This window comes from Caloenas nicobarica, chromosome 4 (assembly GCF_036013445.1).
Source record: "Caloenas nicobarica isolate bCalNic1 chromosome 4, bCalNic1.hap1, whole genome shotgun sequence".
NCBI lineage: Eukaryota > Metazoa > Chordata > Aves > Columbiformes > Columbidae > Caloenas > Caloenas nicobarica.
In genome coordinates this window covers 61,710,895-61,729,729 of record NC_088248.1, presented here as the reverse complement: position 1 = coordinate 61,729,729, position 18,835 = coordinate 61,710,895, and the positions used below count along the sequence as shown (strand labels likewise).

The 18,835-nt window shown below is 40.3% G+C and overlaps 1 protein-coding gene across 3 annotated transcripts in view; it reads left to right on the top strand.

The window, feature by feature from the left end:
- Positions 1-6,449: 6,449 nt before the first annotated feature.
- SLIT2 (slit guidance ligand 2) overlaps positions 6,450-18,835 on the top strand; it is a 263,931-nt gene continuing 251,545 nt past the window's right edge. For all 3 annotated transcript variants that reach the window (XM_065634966.1, XM_065634967.1, XM_065634968.1), the window contains exons 1-3: positions 6,450-6,726; positions 8,589-8,660; positions 9,870-9,941. In XM_065634966.1, the coding sequence (XP_065491038.1) occupies positions 6,551-6,726; positions 8,589-8,660; positions 9,870-9,941 (320 nt within the window). In that variant the 5' untranslated portion in view covers positions 6,450-6,550. The remainder of the gene's footprint in view (positions 6,727-8,588; positions 8,661-9,869; positions 9,942-18,835) is intronic.

The following is an 18,835-nucleotide window of genomic DNA, read 5'->3' as shown; positions in this document are numbered from 1 at the left end:
ACTTCTGTTTTCTCCTTCCCCAGATTTTTCTAGATGCAGCCATGATGTATTGTAAATATTTTTCATAAATGGCTTAATTCTAATGAGAATCTTGCTATACAACAGATCTGTGTGGAATAATGAAGGTTCTACATATTTGAAAAACTGGAATAAATCCAGTCTATTCCATTAGAATGGTAATGGAGTAATTCAAGGTTTTCATTTTCAGCTCCTAAAACCCAGGAAATTTTTCAAATAAATTTCCAGTCATACTTTATGGTAAAGCACTGTGAGACTCCAGATAGCTCCATGGGAGCCTAAAGGTTTTACATGTGTGAAATCCGTGACCTTAAAAATTTGATAGTGTCCCTTTGATATTGGATAAACTTCAGGTCACTCAGCTTTAGATTAAAGATACATTTCTGAAATATTTACTACCAGTTGTAATGTTTATTATGGGTGTTGTTTCAGAGAAGTCAAGAAGTTTGATCTTTAGCTCCCTTGGAGAAGTTGTACAAACACAGACATGGTCCTATGTCCCCTTCCTGCCAGCTAGAGTTTGCTTTCATCTTGTATTTAATTTGGAGGCGTTTCATACCTGTTCTAAACTAGGCTAGCTAAAAACTAGAGAAGATAGTTAGAAACTAAATAAAGTCTTCTTCGAGCTAAAATATTGTGTGAATACACTTATGACTTCCAAGTTGCTCTTTAGGCTGTAGCCCACTGTGAAATATCAAAACAGTCAAAACTCAGAAAAGAGAGACTAGGATTAGTCCAATGAGACTGTCACAAGTAGTAAATGTTTGGAAGGATTAAAAGCAGACTTCCGCCTCTGATCTCATCTGAACGCTAGCATCGTCTCTGCATTGCTTGTTCCACAAGATCTATGCTTGCTTACAGATAAATAGCCAATGAACTTCACATTAGCTTGACAGACAAAAGGATTTAGTTGCCAGTTGGTAAAAAAACCTGTATTACTTTACCTTTCATACATCACGTCTACTTAAAAAGAAAAGGCCAGGGGGCTGTGATCGTATTTTTGTTGTACTACTCCCCTTCCTAGCACAATTCTGACTGGAAGTGCCGGATGATCTTAAATTATAAATATATGATAATAAACAAGAAGCAACTAATACATGCAGCCAGATGTTCTCTTTGACAATGAATATTACTAGTAGAGGCTGCTTATTTAACAGCCCATGGAAAATCATAGCTAAAAAGAACCTGAAAGGCCAATTAGCTAATGTCCCTACTCAGACACTGTATGTAGTACATCTGGATAATTCCTATCTAGTATGTGTTTAATCTGTTTTAAAATTTCCCATAAAAATGTGGCTTAGGGGGCGATGAAGCAAAGGCCAATATCGCCTTTGGTGGTTCACAGCCTTCTTTACTACCAGCTTTTCTGATTTACAAACCTTCATTCCTGAAAATTAAGCCCTTTCCTGGTTGTGAATATTAACTGACTGCTGTGCTGCTTACAAACATTTTTTTAAAATGTTGGGAAGTATTATTATGTCTCTACTTTTTTCTAGGTTGTTTTTTTTGTGTGTGTGTATTTGTTTGTTTGTTTGTTTTTAAATGAAGTAAATGCACTTTTTTTCAAACTTTTTTCATAGTTCATGTTTGTTAAAACTTTTTTTCTTAGTTTTGTCTTCTGGAGTCTGTCTGTTTTATTTAAAGCATATTTTAGGAATGGTGTCCAAAACCGAACACGTCCTCTGACAAAAGCTTTTAAAAAGCTTTAGGAATTGGTAAGCATTTAAGAATGCTTACTTCCTTTATGTAATATATACCTTATCAGAATTATGTTTGCCTTTTGTAATGGAATCTCCTTTACCACAAATTTAAGATGATATGTTTTCATCTCCATATCCTTCTCTAGAGTGCTGCTGCCCAGCTAGTACCTTGGTATTTATACATTAGAATTTATTTTTTGAGTGCAATGTTATGTTCAAGTCTTCTTTAAGATTTACTAATTTTATGTATTTTCTCCAGTTTATCAAAATATTTTCGAATTGTAGTTCTGCCTTGTAAACTCCTTACATTCCTTTCCATCCTGGTATCATCTGTTAATAGTTATACTTAATTTTCAATCACTAATGGAATCATTCAGTGGCATAATAGTCTTAACAGCTTTTTAAAAGAGTCTACTTTCTATGCACTCCCGGACTCACCATCAACCATACTCTGACTTGGGGTATGGGTTTTTTTACTCACTTAAGTGTCCACATTCCAGCAATTAGATTTTGACTATGTTAAAGCAGATTACTCAGAAGAATGTTAATGTGCATGGTGGCAAATGAACTGCTAGCACCATCATCTATCATACTTTCCCTTTATCCACAAAGATAGTTATCTCCTTAAAGAAATCTAGATTAGTTCATAGTAATTATTCTTGATACGTCTATTTGCCATTTTTCAATTGCCTTATTGACCTTCAGTTATTTACAAACTGATGAGTAATTTGGTTCAGTATCTTTCAGGCATACTGTCCTTATAAAGTTATAGTGATGCCCATCGAGCTGATATTCACCAGGCTCATTCAGATGAATCTACAATGGTGCGTAGCTTTGTAATCACTGTTACCAACCTCAACTGAGAGTAGCAGCTTTCTCCATTTTCATGTTCTGAACCCTGTTCCGAAGATGTTACCTATTATTACTGACTTTGATCTCCTCATGCTAATAGTTCTGATCTTCTTATCTTTTTGAGTGTCCCTTTAGATTATCCTACAAAGGGTGGAATGTTGTATCATGAAATCTGGAGATCAGAAAACTGCTTTTAGCTGCTGTCATTATTTTTTGAAATGGCTGTAACAAAATTTTTGCTCTTCCACTGATCAATGTTTCTAATTGCTTTTCTTTTAACATATCTTGTTGTTGTCATTTTTCCCCAGCTTCTGCCTCTGTGGGAATATTTGCCCTTATAACTGTGGAAGTGTCTTAGAATTCATTCTGCAGGCAACTGAGGCAGCCACAAGGCATTCCGTGGGGCAAGGTTCATGCTCCAGCAGTGATACTATACTGTGTCTGACAGAAAGCCTCGTCCTCAGACAATTTTAGACACTGGGAGTTCTCCTATTAAAGAGTTGGGATCACAAAGAAGGAGTTTCAATGTGCTGGCAGGCAAGACATTCAGGAAAATCAATCTGAATGAATGAAAGGTATGCTTCAAAGGTGAGTATGTTAAAAATCAATGAACCCCCCAAACAGGAATAAAAATTGATCTTGCTTGTACTTAGTATACTTATCTTTGAAAACAAAGTATATTAAATTAAGACCGCTTTAGATTTCCAATCAGGTCTGCGTAGTTGTTTAGCAATGCTTAACACTTTAAGAATTGATTCAGATTTTCTGATAATTACTATATAAAAAAGATTTATTATTTCTTTTCTGTGTCTTCTGCAGCACTAGGCACATTGCTGGTACTTGAAACAAATAATCAAAAATACTGAATGGTTAACATTTGTATTTCCTATTTTTTCTCTGCCTGGAGTTATAAGATAAAGGATTTTAGTAGAGACATGAAAAAAATATGTTAGATTAAGTTTTTTTTCTTTCCTGCTGCTTGCTATAAAGTTGCAAAATCCTTTCTAAAGACCTAAACCAATCAAATGGGAGACAAGAGTGGAAAGCATTTATATATCGAAGCTGATGTATTCTCCTTGCAGTCACTGAATTCACCCACCTGCATCAATCTAAATCTGGAGTACCTCTGTAACACCCAAGATACCATTATCAGCATTTGAAAACAGTGAAACAATCATATTTACTGGATGTCGTTTAAACAAATGGATCAAAAACTTAAAGTTTCCTGTAGGTAGGTATGTATTTTTTTAGAAATTTTCATTTTGGCTCACATTCTACAGTAAGAGAAGTCAGGAGTAAATTTGCTGGCTCCAACTTCAGCAGATTAACTCGGATCTAGAAAAGTGTTTCTAAGAACAGAATTTGTCCTTTTGGTAACAGCCGAAAAGAGGCAGTGAGCCTCTTGTGGGGATTGTGCAGCGGAGACCCCAGGGATGAAGAGACTCAGCTGGACTCAGCCATATGGAAGAAACTATGGAATCCCTTGAGCATTTCCAAACTACACCTTGCTGAAGGCTTAGTCATCCCTGCTGGGGGTTGCCATCTATGAAAGACAAATCACTTTCACCTATTACTGGGGTCTCAAGAGCTGTTACAAATTGCATGGAACTGCAAGCATAGAAAACTAAAACCAGTTAAATTTTAGTTAAGAGCCTGATGCACTTAGTATTTTCCCAAGAACACTGAAGACACACTGATAATAATCACCAGTTCAGGAAAATTTATCAAGAACATTGTGTGCATTTAGAATACAATTTTTTGAAATGGAAGGTGTTTCCTAATCGAGCACAGCAGTGTTAATGTTGCTACTCAACGTATTTGAATGCATAGAATAGCACTTGTCCATTTTATTTTATTTTCGGAAATAATTTCTGAGAGACTCCGGTGTGTTTCATAGTAAAACCGCAACCGAAGAAACTGCCAAGAAAATCCTTTCTCCCTCTGTAGCGACTGCTGCACAAAACAAAAAAACAAGACCTTCGGTGAGACGCCCGAGATATTTGCAAGTGCAGCACGCGACGATCCAGTCCTCCTCCCTCCCCAGGCAAAACACACACAAGCGCCGCGGCGGACCGCGGCCCCGCTCTCCCCTCTCTCTTCTCCCTCGCGGGGCGCTTGACGCCCGCAGGCCACGGCTGCGTGAGAAAGTCCGCGCAACAACTCCACGCGCCATGCGGCCGCGGGAGGGGATAGCGGGGGGGGGGTTCCGCCGCGCTCCGGGGGGCTGATGAGGGGCACTTGCCACTCCCGGCGCCGCCGCCGCCCCCGCGCTCCCCCAACTTTCATTCATTGTTGGCGTCGCCGTGCGCGCCCCCCCCCGCCCCCCTGACCGGGGCCGGGCCGGGGCGGGCGGCGGCGCAGCCAGTGAGCGCGGCGCGGGGCGCTGCGGGCGGGGCCGGGGAGGGGCGGCCCCTCCGCCCCTATATAGGGCGGCGCGGGGGGCTCTCCCGGCTCCGTGGGAGCGGGGCGAGGGGCGCCGCGCCGGGCGAGGCGAGCGGTGGGGGGCGCCGTGCGGCCGCGTGGGGAGCGCTCGGCGAGGTGCCGGCGGCGGTTCGCCTGGCCGCCGCTCTCGGGGAGCACTCTCCGCAGGCGGCGGCAGACACCTTGCAGAAGGGAGGAGAGCCGGCCTGCGTGCGGCGGTGCCATCCTATTGTTCAAGCGGAGAGACTTAGGGTGCGTGGCCGTGCCGGCGTGTCGCCTCCTTTTTCCCGCTTCCACACCCTCCCCCCACATCCCCCCGCCCTCTCTGCCGTTTCCCTGTGCGCCGGAGGAGCGCCGCCTCCAGGGAGCCGAGGGCCGGCCTGGGCTGTTAGGCACAGACAGCTCAGGTGCACCGGCGGGATCGGGAGAAGGGGTGCAAACCCTTCCCAAGGCGCTGTGCCTCCGCGGGCTCCGGGAGAGGAGGAAAGTTGCTTCTTTCCTGCAGCAACACCAGGAGCTGCTGAACTGGCCTCACCTGAAGGACCGAGCAGTTCCTACCTTTCCCATCAGGTGCCTTTGCCGCAGCAAAGCCACGGTATCTGGGAGACCACGGGGACCAGAATAACGCACCCCCCACCCCTCCCGCTGTCGCCGCACATCGCTTGTTATCTGGTCTGTCTCGCCGTGCTCCCGGGATCACAGGAGGATCTATAGCTGTGATCTGTCACCGAGGAGAAGGAGGTCGTGGATGAACTCCCAACCAGCAGAGCAACGAATCACTTCTCGAGCTGCTTATTATTATCGTGCTCTAGGACCAGCCCTTTCCTGCTAAACTTGGCCTGGGAGCTTACAGCAGGAGGGGGCGCGGGGGGTGGAAAGCCAAGCCCAACATCATCTTGTGTGTTTGACTTTTTTTTTTTTCTTCCCCTCCCTCCTCCTTCCGTGAGACAGTTTGATGAATGCCTGCGAGAGGGGTATGATTTGCTGAGGCGCCTCTGGCAGGGCGGTGTGTACGCGGTGTCAGCCCCGCCGCCGCCCCCCGTGGGGCTGTGAGCGGCCCGCGGCGGGAGACGCGCGTGGGAGCGGCTGCTGCACGGGCCGCCGCGCAAGAAGTGCGCCGCTTGGGCGGAGAAGGGCTCCGCGGCCTCTAGCCCAGGGGCTCAGAGGGAAGTCACAGCTTTGAAAGGGGCGAGGAGGAACATAAGGAGCCAGCTCAACTCTGCCATACCCTGAGCCCGTGGGTTTGCTTCGCCTTCGCAGGGAGCGTGTGAAGACGAGACTCAAGTGCCGCCTCTCTCCGCCACCCGACGGGCTAGCGAGGGAGGGCCCGGACCCGGCCCCCCTCCCAGCGAAGTTGCCTTCAGCCGCGGATCAGTTCCACGCACCTCAGTTTGCCGGGGTTGTTTTCTTGGCTGAGCTTTGGATAGAAAGGACTTCGCTTTCTCCGCACCCTGAAAGTTGCCCGAGCGCTCCCCGCGGCGAGGAGGAGGAGGGCGGCGCGCCCCTCGCCTCCCCGGGGCCGAGGCCAGCGGGCCCCGGTCGGGCGGCAGCGGGCGGTGATGATGTGCGGCTGGGGGAAACTCACCCTGTCCCTGGGGCTGTTGCTGGCGATGGCGGGCGAGGTGGCGCCGCAGCCGTGCCCGGCGCAGTGCTCCTGCTCGGGGAGCACCGTGGACTGTCACGGGCTGGCGCTGCGCGGGGTCCCGAGGAACATCCCCCGCAACACCGAGAGGCTGTAAGTAACCCGGCAGGGGCGGCGAGCACCCCGTAGTCCCCGACGCCCGTCAGGGCTCCAGCTGGCAGCGGGGCCGAGGTGGCCCCCGGAGCCGGCCCGGCTTGGGGTCCCGACGCCCTTTGGGGAGTTCCCGTTCCCTTCCCCTGCTGCTGGCGGTACCCGTTTCACGGCGATGCGCAGGAGCACAGGAGAGGTAGCCGCTGCTCCCGGCGCGCTGCCTTTCATCCTGGGAAGCCGCGGTGAGGAGCGCGGTTCCCGCCGCCGCGGGGAGCGGGGGTGGCGGGGCGGGCACCACGGCGGCCCGGGGGGCGCCCCGAGGCGGCGGCGGAGCGGCCTCTCCCCCGCCGGCGCCCATTTCCCAGCAAACTTCGCTATTGCGGCTTTCTTTCCCCGAGGCGCCGAGGAAGAGCCGGGCCGCGGCGCCCCGCCGTGCTCCGCGGGTGCAGGCAGGCCCCGGGGCGGGCGGTGGAGCTCCGCGGGCGCGCAGCGCTCACTCCCGCCCCGCCGGCTGCCGCGGTGGCTTCGCGCGGGGAGGCGGGCGGGGACGCGCCGTTGCCCTGAAGCTGAAGCCCGGCGGGGATCTGCCCTGGCGCAAGACCGCATCTGCCTTTGGGCGAGGGCACGCTGGGGTGCTTTAGCCTTTTTCCCACTCACGGCACTAAGTTGTGCCTGTACTGTGATTCCTCCCCCCCATCCGCTTTTTGAGACCGTTCGAGTACCCTGCGGCTAGGGCATTTTCTAGTCTTGAGAGAGAGCAAGCATGTGGTCGGTTATCTATCATCTCAGGCTGCCTTTCAGGAGGGTCTAAGTGGTGGAAGAGGTGAGCGCACTATTACTTGCTCTCTAATAAGTCATTTAAATGTTGGCATATGAACACGTCTTGAGTGATGAATTTCACTCAGTATCAGGGACACTGATTTCTGCTGAGACTTGTGTGGTTTCCTTACAGTGGTGTTTTGGCCACATGTGTAAACACACAGACACACAAAAAAGTGATTTTTTTTTTTTTTTTTAATTCTTCTTAAATACGTTGGGAATAAGCTGTAATTGTTAGGGTAGTGTCCATGTGATACCACTTCCTAATGACTTACCTCAGGAATTGCCAGGTCTTGTTTTATTTGTAGTGAATGAAATTGAAGGACGTTTATATGTTGACCCCAAAATGTTTTGAGAAAGGGACAAATGGCTCCAGAAAAGGAGGTAGTGCTGAAGTATGAACAGAAATGCTAGGGCCTAAACACAATTTTCCATTGCTTTTGAACATGCTTTGCATTCTGCATATAGCTTCCTGTGCAGCAAGTGAAGAGTTTAGTTTTCATAAAATCATGTTTCCTATCTCTTACTCACCAACAATCTTAGGCTTGTTTGAAAGCTGATATTTGCTATATAAGTTAAGCCCTATTCTGCCTTTGTAGCAATACTATGAAAGTATAAAGTTGCTTAAAAACGGTGATAATTTTCTTAATGTCAGTAATTTATTTAGTTTTTGTTACAGTCAAACTAATATTGTAGTGCATATATTTAGTAGCTCTAGTGGTTTTCTAAATGCAGTTCTAACTACATTCAGACAGATTTTGACTCTTCTGTATCTCTGAAGATAAACGTGAGCTTTATTATGGCAGGCAGAACTGACTTTGTTAAGAGTCTTTTATTACAAAGTTTGAAACTACTACTTTCAAGATAAACCTTTTTTCAGTCACTTGGAAATCATGAACGCATGCAGTGTTAGTTGTAGGAATGGTTTGTTGGGTTCATTTACATCTCCTAATTTCTGAAAATGCTGTGCCCATGAAAGCAGACAAAACAATTTAGAATAACTTTTGAATGTTTTAATTTTGCTGCTTATAAATTATTCTTCTTAGGGATCTTAATGGAAATAACATCACAAGAATCACCAAGACCGACTTTGCTGGTCTAAGACACCTTCGAGTTCTGTAAGTTTTCTGTTTCTGTCACTGATACATTTTAGGACTAATGCTACAGTTTGTTAAGAAAACCATTGAACTAGTTATCTTTTGGTTTATAAGCTGGATGGGTTATCACTTTTTAACTGTTGTGCTACTGCATCTGAATTTACAGCTCCTCCCCCATGTTTTATACACTAGTATGAATAAGTAATCAATTGCTTAAATGTCATTTATTTAAAATTTTAAAATCTTTCCTTAAGGTTGTGGAACTTGAGGATTTAATTTAGCCTGTAGCTTATAAGTAAGAGTTACTAAAATTGGTTGAATAACTGTTGGAATGAGTTCAGTTTAAAATTAGCAAATTTATAGTTCAGGCTGAAAATGGGTATTCTCAACTTGAAGTATAAGGGAATTCATTAGGAAAAAAAGTTATTAACTGAGTTTAAAAGCAAGTCCCAGATGATGATTATTGCTTTCCTACAATTTTGGAGCAAAAAGGAAATACTTTAACAGTGAATTTGAGGAAGGAATGATTTGGTTTGCTTTTTGTTTTGTGAACGCTTTTGTTTTGAGCATTATGAAGATTTTAAAATTCTGTTGTGTTTTTTTTTTTGGGGGGGAGAGTGGAAATATGACTAATACCAAGTTTGAAATACTGCAAAATTTACTTATTTGTTAAGGCTATTTAATTTGAGAAAGTAGTAATATAAAATCCTTTTCAGTTTCTTTCTGAAACAGAATATCATGTTGTTGTAATTTTGAATTTTTTTAAAAAACAAAACTACTGTTATGGTTACAGTCTCTGCGCAGTCTTTCACTAGTGCTTTTTCCCAACACCACAGTTCAGTATTTTTGTTATTCTCATGTGAGACTAACATTGCCTTCCTACTGTTCAACTGGAGGCTTAAAACTTGCCGAAGAGCAATGATGTATGTGCATGTGTGCAGACATCATGTATGCATATGTGTAATTTTTTTAACTTGGGACTCTTAAAGTAGATGAACAAATGTAATATTCCTATTTCTTTTAACAAGGATTATTTTTTTTCCTTTTGGATATAGGAGCCTGTGTAAAGCATTGATGACAGGGGTCTGGAAGGCTAAGGTGGATGTCACTCTAGAATAACTGTTGTAATGTTTTAATGAATATGTGGTTGCCTTTAAATGACTACTGTTAATGCAACAAGTTATCTCAGAACTATTAAAACTTATATATATATAAATTTCTATATTTCAGTCAGCTCATGGAGAACAAGATTAGTACTATTGAGCGAGGAGCATTCCAGGATTTAAAAGAACTGGAGAGGCTGTAAGTATTTTTAATTCTATGTATGAGGTTCTTTTTTGTTTTTTGGGGTTTTTTTGTCGGATCAGTTGTTTTAAGGTACTCAGGCCTCTGTTCTGTGGTGTGCCTTTTTTTTTTTTTTTAATTTGGGATGTCTGTTCTTTTTGAGACACAAGAGAAGTAAGAAATTCTCAAGCAGTATGTATGGGACTTGGGCGGGGGGGGAGCTTTCATGTGCAGTCCAGATTTGAAGTGTAAGCTGTAATTGTCTTGTAGGAAATAGCTTGAATACTACCAAATATTTTCACTTGAATACACAAGGATGTTTTCAAACATGAATACACCTAAAAAAGCCTGTTCTCTGAAATACAGTGTTAGATGTTAGTCTCGGACATGTTGGACGTTTTATACAATATCTTATTGGAAGTAACTACTAGTTATAAACTGTTGACTTGTTCCATAGTATGAAAGCAGTGATTGAATTCTACTCAAGTTTTTATATAATTAAAGCTTTTACAAAGGCTTAGAAAAAATATGAACTGTTTGCTTTCAAAAACTATTTGCAGTTGGATTTTAATAAAAGGATTAAGTGGGCAGAGAGGATGGAGCGGAGATGAGTGGATCTTGTCTGGTGAAGTTGAAGTGCAGATATCTGCTTCGTTTCAGTAGGATGTAGAAAATATAATTCCAAAACTTTTAGCATTTTATAATATTGCTTAATTTTCAGTATATACCTTCTTATTTTGTTGCATTTCCTCAAATGAAAATATTTTTTTAAATGTATTGTACAAGTTGGGACATCAGACTTCTTAAAGGCAAGATGCTGATTGTTGCATATAGTTTCAGTTTGGAGCTCGGAAAGTCTAAGAATGGCACTGTATTAATGTATGTTCACGTAGAACTTCATCTGCAGAGTAGCATTTTCATTATTCAGCAACTTAGTTGCTGCATTTTCATTGTATCACCATTTCTTTAAGCATGCCTCTGAGGTCTTGTTTAGTTTTTCACTCACTGCTGCTTTGACTTCATAAAGGTATTTCTACTTTACTCCACTGTAAAGCAACATTGGCCTAAATATTCTGTTTGTTTTATTGTAGTTGTGCTCTGTGTCCACAGCTGCTGTGTGTTTTTAAACAAAAAAATCCACACAAACTCTTACGTTTTGGTTGGTCTTATAGACAAAGCTATTCAAAAGACTTAGTAACCACCAATGTAATGATGATATTTCTATAATAGTTAAAATATCATGGACTCGAGATAATTGCTTCATTTTTTTTCAAATAAACCAAAATAACTTTTTGACCTAAAAATCGAAAGTGTTGTTAAATAATGCAACTTTTTTTGAATAAATTATATTAAATTGATTGCTCTTAGAAATGCATAGTCAGATTTTTTTGAAGTTGTATTAAAACACTTAATGCAATGCTTTTTTACATACTTAAACTTTGTACAAAGTATAGGGATTTAGTCCAATTTCTTCTACTCAGGGATATATTGCGATAGTATATACACATTACTAGATTTAGTTTATAGAGTCTGGCTAAAAAATTAAACAGTGCAGTTCATGTTGCGAAAGTACATGTACATGAAACATTAAAATATCCATGCTTTTACTGTGAATGTTTTGACACTGATACCAAACATTTGATAAATTTCACAACAGTATATAGTCAACTTTATTTCTTGATTATCTCAAAGCAAGATCATACTGTTGTGATTTATTTACAATATTTCAAAAATTAACTTGTGTCATAATTTCAAGGCATTTAGCGGCAAGATTTCTGAAGCACAGAATTGCAATACTAGAAAACAAACAAACAAAACTTGTTAAAACTTGTCTGTGTTCACATTTTTCCATTACATTTCCTGTATTTTTTCTTTGGTTTTCTCTTGATAAATCTGCAAAATCTTTGGAAAACAGTAGATATTTTTTCAGTTGCATAAGTTACTAGTTAAGAAGATAAATTCTTATAATTGTGTCTACGTTTGTGGGTTACTTTTATTCACCCTTCAGCAGGCAAACTGTTATTTGAAAGTTTAGTCATTTAGACCTACAAAGGTAAATTCTGTTTTGTCTTCAGAATTATTTTGCATCTGTTCCAGTACTAATAAGAATTTCTGTAATTTGCTGGAATTCAGTCAACGTTAGGTGTGGGGGTGAATTGTCATTCGAATGTATATGCAAGATGTCTTTAAACCGCCCCAGCTGTTGGCTAAGAGCAAATATTTCATATTTGTGAGGAAAAGCTGAGAAAATTCCTCTTGTTTACAACTGCCAACTCCATCTGATGGGGGTACATTGTTTTCTGACAGCCAATTCATCTCCTTGGGATTCTGAAATTCAAAATGATTTCTCGAGAAACTTGTGGATCCTTCCTTCAAGTATTTTCTTTTATACATTGAATAGAAAGCAAGTTAAAGCTTTTTATTTTTTTTCAGTGTGTAAGTGTAGTGTGCCAAGCTACTGTCAGAGAATACCCAATGCAGTCCTTTTAGCATGCCAATGGAAGGTATAAGCAAACCTTACTGCAAGTGAAATGAACTCGACTTTGTTTGTAACATGGTTTACGTGTAATATTTCTTATACTATAATATTTTGTGCTAGTGTGTACAGGCTGAATTTTAAAATGGGGTTTTTGTAGTTCAGTACTCTCTAACCTAAAGAACAGTCCTTTCCATCTATACATGTTAAGTGGTGCTTTTGGATTTTTGTTTGTTTGTTTTGTACTGGAATTTCAGTTACAAAATTTCTTTTTAGACCAGTTACTCTGATTTCCAAGGAACTGTTTGCTTGATCAGTGAGTTACTTGTTGTGAATACACATTGGTAGATCTTATGCAAAATGCTGAATTTTTGCATGGATCATGAAACAGCTCCCTCTAAGAGAAGACCTGAAGTACTTTGTAAAATGAATCTTGAAGAGAAAAATTTTCAACCTTCTCTTCCAAAGAGAATTACTTAAAACACAATTTGACTAAATCTATGTGTACCTCAGGTGGACAGAAATGTTTCTCCTACAGTTTAATTAAGCTACAACAAATATCTAGTACAATAGCTATATATGGTACTATATACACAAAGCTATTTTGATGTAATATGCTCCATAACAGGAATTTGTGTCACACCAGTGTAATTGTAGAAGTGCAGTGGAAACCAAAACCACAATAAATACCGCCATAACAAGTGATGGTTACTACAGCAGCCTTGCTGTAATTTTAAAGTAAAAAGGTTCAGTTACCAATAAGTGATCAGATAGTAGTGCCTACTACATAAGAACTCAAAGGGAGAACACGATGGAAACTAGCAACTTAATCAGTCAAACTTTAAGTTTGTGGAAACTTTAGTTGTTGGAGAGACCCTGGTGAAGCTGAAGGTGATTTTGCTATAGGCCTTTTAGTTGGATACTTCTCTGAAAAGTCTTCAGTCAAATAAATGGGTATATGCTGCAGTGTTCTCTTAGTCATAATTTCCAGCAATCTTTTCTGAAGGCTCAGCTCTTAAGGGGCTGCTAACTCTTGTCTGAACTAATTTGGTTCAACATTTTCTGAGCTAATAAGTCTGCCATGAGTGTGCCTTTCTTCATGGCTCTGTCTTGAATGGCTGAATCACATGGTCTGTTGTGTAGATGTTCCATCTGCTGAAACAACCCTTTGAACTTCAATACGTACAGCTCATTTTTCAATCAGTGCAACTGCTTGTACCTTTGTGTATCTCCTGAAGCAGTGTAAAAAATCTCTTGGATTAATTATAATCTTGCCCATTCCATATTTAATGTCTACAAGACTTTCTATTTTAGCTAGTAACCCATATGATGAGCCCACATTCCTATGAGTAGGGCTTCTAAAGAGTATATGGCCATTCAGTACATGGCAAGTCTCACAAAGAAAGGATTTGGATGTGACATCTTATGTTGTTTGAACCTCTCTTACATAGATGATGGTATTGTATAAGTAGTGGGTTTCAGTATGCTTCATGGGAGGAAGGCACAAAGGATCAAGGTGTGTAGAATTTCCACAATGTTTAAGAATTTCCTGAGACCACTGCTTATTGTGGGAGACAAAACCTTTTGAAACAATTCCTTACGAGAATGTAAAATTAAACACTTGTTTCTTCTTTTTTTATAAAATTGTCATCTCAGGTGTGATGTTTCTAATAGTTTGAAATAGTCTCTTAAAGCAAGATGAAGATAAAATGAAAATCTGAAAACTAACACCAGTATTAGACACAGCTTTAAAAATTACTTTTAAGAGGTGTAGTCAATTGTTGTCCCCAAGACCACCTTCCTGCTCAACGTATCCTAGTGTTTTTACAAGCTATTGTCATCTGGTGGGAATTATAAAATTTGATTGAACATAGCTGCTATAGACTGAAGCAGTTCTATTATAAACTACTTAAGTCTAAAATTTCCTTACAGATCTTTGTACTCCAGAAATACAATGTGGTCAGGTTACGAGGGCTAAATATACTCTTCACTTGTTTACGTAGCGGAGCAGTTACCTTTTCATTTAGGAAAAACCATTTTTTTTTTGGCTGATAGGAATGTTCTTAATCATAATTTTTCCTAATAATTTTTCTATGTCTAGTAGTTGGGATACCAAGTATGATCATTCTAAGACTATGCTAAACATGCAAAAGATGTCAGGATAGGAAAAGTGTACAGCAATTGTTTGAAAACTACCCACATTTTTCTTCCTGCATTTGTGAATAATCCATTGAGGCAGCCGTATGCCCCTAAAATGCTAATTTAGAGTCTGATTCTGCAGACATTTACCACGTGAATAACTTGGTTTGCATGAGTAGTCCCACTGATTACTCTTGTGAGAAAGGTTACTTGAGTGGCTTAAAAAGTTTCTAGGCCAAGCCCCTACACTTTGATACTTGAATTAATAGCATTTATTTCTAAAATGTCCAATTTTTATCTTAATAGTTCTAAAGAGCTATCTATGTAGACTTAAAAAAAACCCAAGCACACAAAAAGCCAAAAAAACCCAACCCAAAACCTAACTAATAAAAACCAACAACAACAACAAAACAACAACAAACCCCAACCTCGCAAAACCTATTTCTGCTGAAAACTAATGTAGAGGTAAAATGTTGCTCTCACAGGCTGTAGAACTGCAACTTCTGAGTTCGTAGCTGAGCTAAATATTTAACCCCCCCAAGCCTCCCCAAAAAACAGCCCCCTTGAGCTACATGGTGTGAGTAAGCTGAAATCCTGAGTTCAAGAAAAGAATGCTGTAAGGGTTGAACTTCAAGTTGGTACTTGAAATAGCTTTTAAACTGAAAGGTATCTATGTTGTGTTTTCATGCTTCTTACAATGTATTACCAAATGATGGAGAAAGAAATATTTCAAGAATTAAATGCTTTGTTACAGTTCCTGCATTTTTCTAAATTTTTACAACACAATTCTAAAATAACAAACAGAGGAATTGTCTGTACTTGCTATTTATTGAGGCTCCCTCTCCACAAGTGCATTAAGGCAAGTTATTGAAACTTAAGATGAAGAGAGCATTTACTTAGGAGTGTACTTATGTGTGTTTGCATAGTACTGAAAATTATTAAGGTTTTGTTCTTGCTGTTGATGAACAATTTGAAACCTACAGATGTGTCACAGCACAGAAGGAAAAGTATGTTTCAACTACATAGTCTCAAGGAAAAGTTTTTTTTTTTTTTTTCTGTTCTATTTAGTAAACTGAAGTACTCCTTGGATTTCTTTTCTGGATATAAATCTCATTATACGAATCTACTATGTTTGCAGTTTCTGCAGCAAAGGCTTAATTATAACCTCAATATGTAGGAGTCAGTCTTGTCAAATATATTAAATGGGATTCAGTATAATGAGTAGGTTTATTTTATCTATATTAATGTGGTTATCTGTTCTGGCTCTAACCTAGTCTGATAAATGTCATAAACGGTTTAGCTGTATTAGCAAGTTTTGAAATTATAAAACCAAAACTCATTTGTGAGTTACCATGATCTCTGAATATGTGGTGGTTTTCAGAACATCTTATCTTACAAAGGTATGCATAGCAGGATGGACTAGGAAATAAAATGTTCCATCTATGATAAAAACAAATACAGCTTGTTTTGGGCAATACCAGACCTAGGCAATTGTCTAGGGAAGTAGCAGCTCTTTCAAAACAGGCTAGATAAACTAGTACTGCTGCTTTGTCTAGTCTAGGAAAGGGCCACGCTATGTTATGTGTCCATTCTTTCTTAGGGTGCGGACTTAGTGTATCACTGATGGGATAAAACATGCTTTCCAGAGATTAAAATGAGCCTATGCGGTAACTTTTTTATTTTGTATTGATGTGTTGCATGAGATTGCAGTTTTTATTCCAATTATTTGACTAGCTCTATCCACTGGATAATAAGATAAATTCCAGGTAGAAAAACAGTAACTTTGAAAAGATTAATAGCAAGATTTTCCATGATTCTTTAAATGTGAGCTGCATCAAAAAATTAATCCTAGAATAATTAGTTTTGGTCTGAACTTTTTCTTTTTGGGTTTTGAAACTCTGATAGAATGTAGTCCTTTCAGTTGCAGAAAAGAAGTGTTAAAAACTCCAGATTTCTCTTCCACAGAGCTACATTGTCAAAATTCAGTAGCAGGGACTTCTGGGAAAAAAAATACCAAATTTTGTCTATTTCTATGATGCGGTTTTGCAGCTTTAACTGAAGGAAAATCTGATTATTCCCACTCCCCGCCCCCCAGTTTACAGAGGCTTAGATGTGAAGTTTAAAGGCTAGTATGGAATTTTAGGACCCCTCGTGAAAAATGCTGTGTTAGCAGTGGAGTCACTGCTACTGTTCCAGGAATCGTTTGGATCCCTATCATAGCTAAAATAACAGCCAATATATCAATAATATTTCATTTTCTTGTGCTTGACTGTATGTAGTCTCAACAAAAGCAGCTTTTTTGGTGGTAAGACTTTGTATTATATAGTATGGAAGTTGTACTGAGCTCTTAGAATGAGTTCTTAACTCTCTAGCTAACTAGAAGTTACTCTCCCATTTCTTTTCTCACTGAATCCTGGTCTTCGCTTGGTGTGCAAGTTCATTACTGAAGCCTGAGCATTAATTTTTCAGTTGGAGTACATTCTGAACAGTTTCTGCTTGCTGCAGCCAGGAAGGTCTAGTTTGGACTGCCTACAACCTAATGCATGTGCTTGTTTTTTACGGCTGCTTGATGTTTTGATTTTTCTCCCCCTTAAAGCATTGATACTTAACCACCCATCTGGCTTCAGTCTGAATATAAGAGCATTTGAAGGGTTAATGCCTTCACGCATGTGTGATAGGTAGTGGAAGAATGAGTTCAGGTAGAGAATACATTTTTGAACAGCCCTGAAGAGTGTGAACGGTTATTCTTTGTTAATCGCAGATGTGAAAAATCCTTCTCTTAGCTAATCCTACATAGTTTAAAGGCAGTGCACAGTGCATTCCTGATCTTCGAACAAGGAGGAGACCATGAAGCCTGCGGTGCTAATCACTTACCGAAGGAATGTGAGACCATTTTACATGAATTGTACTCGGGCACCTATGTTTATATATTAAAAAAACCCCTACAGTATCTATTCTGTATTAGCAGACTTTTGTCAAAGCAACTTCAGATATCTTCTCTAAAAATGTCTGTTAAATCAGAAATAGACAAAGGCTGTCTTTGAAGACATTCTTTAAAAAGATGCAGTATTCTGATGGAATTTTAAAAATTGGATTATAGCTACATTTTGATTGCAGAATACTATAAAATGTTTGATAAAACTTTAAGTCCAAGAGTGATGTTCTTCTTTTAAAAGCCTTGTAAATATTCACTATTATTTTTAGTATATTTTATTCATCTGAGTCTTTTTCTCATGGGACTCCTTTTATAGATCTAGAAGTCAAATTGCATTGAGAAGTCCTGTTTGCTCTTTGCAGACCTTTTTACAAATTCCAGGGCAGGAAGGCTGTTTATTTTTCCCACATCTGTTTTGTGCTCATCCTTTGTGACTTTGTTTGCTGGATGCTCTTCTTTCTTGCTTCCTCTGAAATGGGTAATTTGCACTGTTGCAAAATGTTGAAACCAAATCTGGTTCTACAGAACTGTTGTGTCAATGTTCTTGTTTCAAATAGTGTTTTGTGTTCAGAAGCTATTTTAAATTGGTGCTGTAGAGCTATACATCGTAGTTTTACTCTGTAAAAATCATATTTTTCTGTTGCAGAGCCAGTTCAATTTTTTTTTCAAAAAACCCCAGATTTGATGTTAGATGGCCACAGGTGAAAACTGAGTTGTCATTATGTTTTAAGATAGCGTATTTCAAAAAGCATCTAAGATGCTCCTTATTTTAACTGTAGAAGCCACAGTTCTATCTGGAATTTTACAGTTAAACTCTAAAATGTGTGAGGGATTTGGCTGCATGGCAGCCACTTCAGTGACTCGTTCTGTTATATTACCTCATTTACTCTGAAGAGTCTGGTTGAAACTTCATCAGAATAAATGTTTTATTTTCCTTCATAGTATGTAGTGAATTGTGCTGGCTTGTCCTTAATAATAGTCTAGACCAATAATCAAATACACTGTGACAAAATCTCCCCTAATTTTTTTAAGACACGCCAGTGTTTCTGACTTCAGCTTGGCAGGATGCCTGTACAGGTGCTACAGAAAAATACTTGTGTGAAGACTTAGTGTGGTGACTCAATGCAAGAAAGACAGTTACAAGCCTACCTAGACTATCTGCAGACCCTTGTTGCCTTTCTAAACAACCCATCCAAACGCTAGCTAAATTCCATCTAATAGATCTACTTTCCCTCTCTGCTTTCTTTGCTTCATTTTTTTTTTTCTTGGAAGTAATCCCAGGTGTTGTCGAAGGTCATCATTGTTTCATCTGATTCTTGATCCTATATTACTTTATGGAGGTTTTATAATTTGTTTCCTTCT